Source organism: Drosophila gunungcola, chromosome 3R (genome assembly GCF_025200985.1).
Source record: "Drosophila gunungcola strain Sukarami chromosome 3R, Dgunungcola_SK_2, whole genome shotgun sequence".
NCBI classification, from domain to species: domain Eukaryota; kingdom Metazoa; phylum Arthropoda; class Insecta; order Diptera; family Drosophilidae; genus Drosophila; species Drosophila gunungcola.
The window spans coordinates 12,841,296-12,849,565 of NC_069139.1; the positions used below are offsets into that span (position 1 = coordinate 12,841,296).

Consider the following 8,270-nt stretch of genomic DNA (forward strand, 5'->3'; position numbering starts at 1 on the left):
TTCCCAAAAGTTGTCTTTCTATTGCAGGTCGTTTTTTAAATCGGAACGAGCGGGATTAGACGACTATATAATATAAATTTGATTTACATAGAAACAATCAGAATATTATAAAATAATTTTAATAAAGCTGCCATAGGAACGATAGGAATGCCACGGATTCCAAATTGTTATCAAAAAAAGTGAAAGTATATATTTACTGCTTGGGTTTTATTTTTAGCACATTAATTCACTCATAACAAAGAATGCGATGATTTATAAAAAAAACCCCATTATTTATTTTTTTAAGAATTCAGCTTATCTTTTTAATATATACATTTTTCATTATCATCATTTCGCTTTCGAGTTCGAAGACTTAATTAAAAAAGAAAACCCAACTAAATTAAAAACTTCCAATGATACCCTTAGTAAAAGGCACATCCATTTATTCAACAAAATGTAATTATATTATTCTTTACTAATTCTTTTATTTTACACTTGTAAAGGGGTGGCTTTCAATATTCAGCAAGTTTTTGTAGGCCTACAAAAGAAGTAAACATCCTGCAACACTACTTTTTAGTATTATTATGCTTGCCAGATGCCGCTTCTGAGGGATCCTCCGGCAATGAATCCACGGACATGGAAGAGCCCTTTGATTTCGTACTGGCATTAGATCGCGAAGAGTTCTTTGGGTACTTGACTGCTTTGGTATTTCCCGAGCATTGTATTATAAAGCGAAGCTCGTCTAGAAGTTCGGTTTTGAAATTCACCTGTCGGTATGATTACAACATTAATAAGGAAAATATATGTGGGCAAAGAGGAGAAACTAACATGCAGGCGGTATCTATTAAAGCATTCATGAATATAAACCGTGTTATATTGGGTATAGTGAGGTAATAAAAATGAAATATTAAAGATGACAAAGTTGAATAGGCTGGAAACGAGTTCCTGGCTCCGAGCTGTCGTTTTGGGGAGCTGATGGAACGAATCCGTTATTCAGATTAGGGCGACCTTTTCACCGCCATTTTTAGTCACGACACAGGTGATTATACGAGTATTTATAGAGCGCCATCCGCGTTACCTTGTTTTCCCGCGCACTCAAGTAGACGCTGACCACGCAGTTAACCAGGCCGTAAACGCTGCCAAAGCAGCTGCCCACGAACATGACCAGGTAGACGCCTCCCAAGTTGGCAAAGCCCAGCGAGGAGGCATCCGAGTCGGCAGCTTCCTGCGGGATGTCGAAGGATGTCGGAGATGTCACGGCAAGCAATTCACAGTGCAAGTTTTCGGGTGTGTGTGTGTGTGTGTATGTTTCATTGTCTGTGCATTGAGGGCAGGCCAGCCAGCTAGTCGGATCGTAAGGCGGGGTATGGAAAATATCCTGGCGGATACCTGGTTCTCGTCGCTGCGCTCCTTAACGCCCAGCACCATCTCGAGCACGGAGACAAATATGCCGAAGAAGGAGCCCACGCCCATCACCAGGAAAACGCCGCCCAAATTGCTAATCTCCAGGGCCACGGCACCAGAGTCCTCGTCTGAATCCTGCACACACCCACACATGCACGAGCTGCCAGAGATTGAGATTGGGAGATTGGTAACTTACCGAACAGGCTCCCCCGCCGCGCTTCTCCTGCCACCACTTGGTCTTCATCTTGGTCAGCAGGCCCTGTTCCTGCATCTCCAGCACTGCCTGGCTGAGTGTGTCCCTGTACGGCCAGTCTGAAAGGGATCTCGATTAGGATCTGCTTGGAAATCACCGAAGTGGCCTTCTTTGTACTCTTCCTCATGGCTATGCCATAGCCCTTCTCGTCCAGCAGCGCTCCCACCTGGGTGAGCGTACATCGACGCTCTGTGATGTACTCGATGGTGGTGGACTCCATCAGAAAGGCGTAGTTGCTATTCTCCACACGATCCACGCCCTCCTGGTTGGTGTTGGTCATGTACTGAGGATTGTCCCTCATGAATTCGTACATCCGCTGGTAGGTGGGATAGTTGGATTCCTAAAAAAATACAAACAAATAAATTTAATTCTTACACACTTCATCTCACCTTAAAAAAGTTGAAAGTAGCACCCCCAATTTTGGCGCCATAATTCACACCGCCCTTGTTCTTCGATAAATCATCGGCATCATTGATGGGTGTCACCAGGGACTCCACGGTGAGAAAGGCAGCCAGATTGGCCGTGTAGGAGGAGACCAGAATCAATGTGAAGAACCACCAGGAAGCGGCCACGGCTCGAGTTGAGTAAGCCCTGCAAAAAAGGGCAATGAGTTTGGTTTACTTCGATGTTAAATATAAATTATATGTAAAAAGCAGGTAATCCTCACTTGGGAGCCAGTTCAGATCCCTGCTGAAGCAGAGCGCCTATGGAAAACCACAGGCAGTTGGCGAAGCTAAACTGATTCTCCAGCTCCGTGGGCTCCTCGATGCAGGGATACGGATTGTCCCACTCCGCCGGCGAAAGGCGACCCAGGACGAACATGCTGATCGATACGCCCATGTAGGCCAGACCCAGCCACAGCCAGACTTCCCCCGAAAACGGCGACATGAAGGAAAGAGCTTTGGTGGCTCCTTCATCGGTTTACGGAACAGAATGCCGATTCCTGCAATTGTAATCAGACTTAAAGTAGTCACATGAAAAGGGAAATATCCATATTTAAAAACTAGTTGACTTAAAAAAATATATAAAAGAAAAGAAAATAATTCAAAATATGTGCATTGTTTTTTTTTCCAAAACAACTTTTGACCGTGTTTCAAAATAAATTAGAAAATAATTAGTTGACTAATACCATTTATTTTGTTTGCTATTTTGTGTTGTACTTTATTTAAATATATTTGTACCTAAGCAAATGCTCTTACCCAGGCTCATGAAGGGTATGGTGAAGTCCACGCCACTCTCTCGCTCCGAAGTCATGGTCAGGTCCGTAATGCCCATGTCAGCGCGCTAATTAAATATGAAAGATTATTGCATGGCTCTCTGCATGAACGAACTCATGCATTTATTAATAGAAATTTAAATGCATTTGTAAATAGTGTGCATACGCCCAATCAAGCGTTGTAACAGAGCTATATATGAATTATGAATTTTTAAATTAACAAAGCGCACACACCATGACCAGGAAAAAATACGTTTTTCTATTATGCTGTTGTATATAATTTAAATTTTAAAGTTTCCATAAAGTCAAATGTTTTGCGTCATGTCAGTCATCAGATGTTTTATAGAAATGGGAATTAAATAGATTAAAGTCACACAATACATCATTGACAGGAGTATGAGTCCTATATATTATAGATTCTGGAAACAGTAATAGATAGGGAATTCCTATAAATTACACTTTTCATGAAATGAATCTTTAGTTCCTATCATCCGTTCAAGCTATGAGGTTTTACTTTAGCAGTCTGCTAACCGTGATTGTAAGCTTCATTTGTTCAGCAAATGCTGACATAAACGACTCACAATATGAAGCCAATAGGCGTTTTATACTGGACACCTTTCATAATTCCTCTGTTGATAACTCAACGAGGGAAGAAAACATTTCGGAGCTGGTCGCCTTTTATCGTCGCTACCCCAATGATGTTCCCCTAACCAATGCCGATAAGGAACAATTTGAGAGGTTCATCAGAGAATACGACGAGTACCGCAAAGTTTTGATCGATGGCGTACCGCCACAGGGCGGAGTAATTGGATCTATATTTGGAAATTTTTTAGGCAGAGTCGGGTTTCGATATGTTGGATCTCTGTTTAATAAAAAGAAGGAAGATGAGAAAAGACGTGGCACCAATTCAACCGAACTTCCATTTCGGTTTCAAAACATTAATTCAAATGGTAGCCAACTGCGAACACTTAACAACGAAAAACATTCAAAAGCTTAAAAAAAACTTTAACGGCTAGCCGGAAATAAAATTTGTAGAAATGTATTTATATTTTTTGGAATTGATTCAAAATTGACATTTTGATGAAAATTGAAATTATTAAAAATTACATTATTTTTCTCTACTGAATATTTCAACATAATAAACAAATAATTAAATAAATAAATATTATAGCTCAAGTATAAATTTACTTTGACGTTATCGTTTTGAAAAGTTAAGTAATATTAATCCCATGGCCAAAATGAGAAAAATTCAATGTTTAAATAGAAGACGCGTTAAATTGGGTCAATTGTAGTCGCTGGCACTCTGCAAATAGTCTGCCATTTACGACAGCATTAACGATTACGTTAACGATGATGACAGCACTTATGGCCATTCAAAGTAAATCAATTTGCACACAGGGCGCACAAAGGATAAGCCTACTGATTTAAATGGCCGCAGGGCAACGGATGTCGATTAGATTTATGTCCTGGTGTGGTGGTCCCCTACCTTTCCCCAAACTGCCCAAAACTCACACTGTCCATTATCTCGCGCAGCATGCCATTCCATTCGCCCGTTTTGGGGTCAATTCCGCCATACTTGTTGTCCACCTGGAGGCGCCACGTGTAGGTGAAGCCCAGCTTTTTGGACAGCTCGTCTATTAGCTCGATGCCGAAGCCCTCGAACTGATCGTTGCCCTCCAGCTTCTCGGAGGTCTCCTTGAGCATGCCATAGGGCTCACTCTGCGATTGGGGGTTACAAAAACGAAAATGGAATGTCAAGGTCGAAGTTTAGCCCCTAAAGTTTACCCACTCACAATGGCCGTGATGACGACGAAGCTTTTGTTCACCAGCGAACGCATATCCGGCTCCAAGGAGTGCGCCGGAGCTGGGCGATTCTCCTCAAAGCCATCCTCGGCACTCCATTGGCCAATTTTCTGCATCCCCGAAACGGCCAGCTCGATGACTTCCAGCTCGAAATCCGTGCGCAGTCCCTCGTAATCAAAGCGAATGGGACCCGTGAGGCCACTCAGCGTTAGCTGTGGAGCGAGACTCGTGCATGAGTTATTCAGAATCAGCCAGTTATCCATACAGAGAAAAAATCATTATCAGATGTTATGGTTTTCAAAATTAAGAATATAAAATTATTGAAACTAAAAAAAGGTAAAAAGAATAAAAACGGCAGTAAAAATATTACATTAAAAAACAATTTTTTTGTTAAGTTAAAAATTGTTTTTAACGACTTTTTGTTGGAGGAAAAAAACACTAAATTCCTGATGCCTGATATGATGAAAGGAATGCTAAGAAGTTCATGCTTGGTGTTTAACAACTTATTGTAGATAAGCATTTTTAGAACAGATTTTTTTTTTTAAGGCAAGAAATAGATTAAGCTCAAGCCCAACCAGTAGTACTATATAATAACCATAATTTTTTTTAAATTAAAAGATGACAATTGATATAAACGATAGTTTCTCGCTGTGCATTACCCACTCACCGACTTCATGTAGTTGACGAGAGTGTAGCCCTTGTCCCAGGCACTGTCATCGGCACAGCTGAGGGCCACGGGCCGGAAGTTCACGTGCTTGTAGGTCTCGGCCAGCAGCTGAACGCCGTCGTAGACCAGGGCCATGCTGTTGGTCAGGGGGCACGACACTGTGGGCGAGTGAGAGCCATATGGGATAATGTCATTTATCATTTCCGTTTCCCCCGCCAGTCGCTGCGGGGCCATGAACATGCAATTCAATTATTTAAATTCACTCATGCGAATGGCTTTCGGATTTGCATAAATTGTCTAGATCCTAGATCCCATGGCACCACGGCACTTGCAGGTGGGCTGACTGTCATTCCGTTTTTCATGATTTACCGTTCTGGAAGGGTTCCTCGCTCTCGTACAGCGCCTTGGCCACCTCCTGCACCTGTTCGTTCTCGGGCGACACCAGGCGCAGACCGGTGATATTAGTCCCGGCGTGCTGGTACGGCTCCAGGTCCATGGTGTGCCAGTCCAGGTTGCCGACGATGTAGCGGTAGTCGCTGGTCACCAGCCCCACCTGCTGGGCCTGCTTGAAGAACTCCGGCAGGGTGGCCATCGAGCCCACCACCACGAACGAGAAGTCATCCGCGTTGCGTATACGCCGCAGCACGTTACGGTAGTTCCCGTTCAGGTCCAGCTCGTACCGCCGCACCGTGACCGTGGGTCCGGCGGTCCCGTACATCTGCAGCAGCTCCCGCACGGTGGCCAAGTACTCGCCCGACTCGTAGATGATGGTGAAGCTCTCCCAGCCCAGGGCCGCCACCATGTCCCGCAGGGCCTCGCCCAAAACGGCCGGATGGGGGTGCAGATTGATGGTCGGCAGCTGGGCCTCGAAGTCCCAGCGCGTGTCCAGAAAGGGCAGCTCCTTGGCGTCGCAGATGCTCATTGCGTGACGGGCAGCCAGGTTCGATGTGGGCCCAAACACGGCCACCAGATTTTGCTGAGTATAAGTGGAAATTAATGATATTGATACACGCAAAAAACTAGTCTTAGTTACACTTTGGGGCAGTTATTGTCAAAAGTGTCATATTGAGTCTGAAGTGGTTTTGCTAATAAGTTAGTTGTTAATAACAAACTACTTTCAGTTTATTTTTTTCCAAAAAATGAGTTAATAACGGATGAGGCAGAGAAAATCTATAATAAATTGTATTATGTAAGTCCATATCACTTGATTGAAAAATTAAAACTCCAAAATTCATAGCATGAATTACTAAAGAAGATTGCCCTAAAAAAAAAAAATTCAATAAGAATTCACTGCAAAAACATAGATAAAAAGTCCTTTTTGCTTAATTCCGTGACTTAAACTATGACTTTTATGATTTAAACATACTATATTGCACTACATCTTATTTCTGACTGTTTCTTTGTTACTCTCAGTGAGCATTTAGTAGCTGTAAGGAATCCAACCCACTTTCAACATTTTGCAGAGCTTCTTGGAGGTCTCGAAGGAGTTTCCCGGCTCAATGGTGACGGACACGCCGTGCAGCTGCAGATCCTCGTTCTCCTCGTTCGCCTTGCTGATGGCCAGATGAAAGATCTTCTCGAGATCCGGTTCGGTATTCTCGTAGACAAGACCTGCAGACAGAAGCTAGTTCAGAGAGAGTGACACTTTTTTTCGCTCTTTGTTTTGCTTAGCGGGTTCTGTTTATATTTTTAATTCGCGAATTCGCCATCGCCGTCGCAATCGCCATCGGCAACGACAACGGTGCGTATGCGGCATAAAAATACATGACACATTTGCATGCTGCGCTGCAAATTCCTGCTTATGTAACGCGAACAAAAAATGCACTTTGCTCACCCACATTTGTCCTCTCTCCATGGCACTCGAATAAAACCAATAGCAAACTCGTTAGGATGAAGCCGAGTGGAAAACTCGCTTCCACTGAAATTATTCTCCTCGATTGCATCTCTAAAATGCCTTTGTTGCCACCGCGAAATGTAATCAAAATTTCATAAATATTTTATCCGGTTGCCTCCGCTTTGAATTCCGCAATTATTTCCAATTAATTGCGCGATTGTTGGCCGAACTAAATTTGCATTTCTCTGCAGGCTGTCCGTCGCGACCGGGAATGCGAATAAAAATGGCTAAAAGCACAAAAATACGGCCAACAGCAATCTGCTGTTGATGCCGCATCAGCTGATAAATTCGCCACAAGTATTTTTAGCCACTTAAAGGTTTTATGAATGAAAGTACTTGGCCTGCCAGCAAAACATTTCCTCAACTTCTGCTAATTAAATCACACTTCAGCTTCAGCTTTGGCTTCAGCTCCAATTTAGCCAAGTGTTCGAGCCCCTTGAAGCCAGATTAATTAGATAAGCTCCACCTTTTTAGGGCCAATTTAACACGGCACCCTGAAATGAATACCGGAAAAAAGTGCGACTGTGCTGAAACTTGAAAATAAATCCGCCGCAACAACAAAACGTGCGCAGCATACAATTCAACGGCTAATGGAACTGGACCCTGAATGTGAGATATCCGACTGAATGGGCAAGTGTGGCAAGAAACATAAATAAACAAGGCGAAAACGAAACGAAAATAGCCAAATGCACTGGCTGGCGAAAGGGGGCGAGAGATTGAAAACAGCTTTCTACCCCGAAATTGTTGAGTTCCCACGGACGTGCAACAAGCATCGATAAGTGCAGAAAAGGAAAGCGAACCAGAACAAATGGGGGTCTGTCCCCATGGCCGTAAGCAAATTCATTGCATTTCTCTTGGACAGTTGGCGATGGCTGGGTGGTACCGCCATCTGGCCAAAGACATGCGCCCCACTTGTGGATTTTCGAAGGCCCAGCACGATTTATGGGCCAGGCTTTGAATAATCCATTTAGAGCATGCAAAACAGGGCCGAGCCCGCCGAGCATATCTTATTTTTAATAATGATGGCAGGGCTGAAATGTAAAAATTGTTACAG

General features: G+C 43.3%; 2 protein-coding genes across 2 annotated transcripts; one reads left to right on the forward strand and one right to left on the reverse strand.

Moving 5' to 3' along the window:
* Positions 1–460: 460 nt before the first annotated feature.
* LOC128266579 (glutamate receptor ionotropic, kainate 2) lies at positions 461–7,594 on the reverse strand. The gene is given in 14 exon segments (XM_053003179.1): positions 461–746; positions 1,058–1,204; positions 1,580–1,695; positions 1,754–1,976; positions 2,026–2,227; positions 2,304–2,529; positions 2,532–2,579; positions 2,836–2,920; positions 4,365–4,571; positions 4,646–4,867; positions 5,323–5,480; positions 5,692–6,298; positions 6,770–6,933; positions 7,157–7,594. Coding segments are annotated over 14 exon segments (2,715 nt in total). The 5' UTR covers positions 7,266–7,594; the 3' UTR covers positions 461–545.
* Positions 3,322–4,006, forward strand: LOC128266606 (protein Turandot X). Its single transcript, XM_053003250.1, has one exon. It carries the CDS (start codon positions 3,355–3,357, stop codon positions 3,847–3,849), a length of 495 nt encoding a protein of 164 aa, XP_052859210.1. The 5' UTR covers positions 3,322–3,354; the 3' UTR covers positions 3,850–4,006.
* Positions 7,595–8,270: the final 676 nt, after the last annotated feature.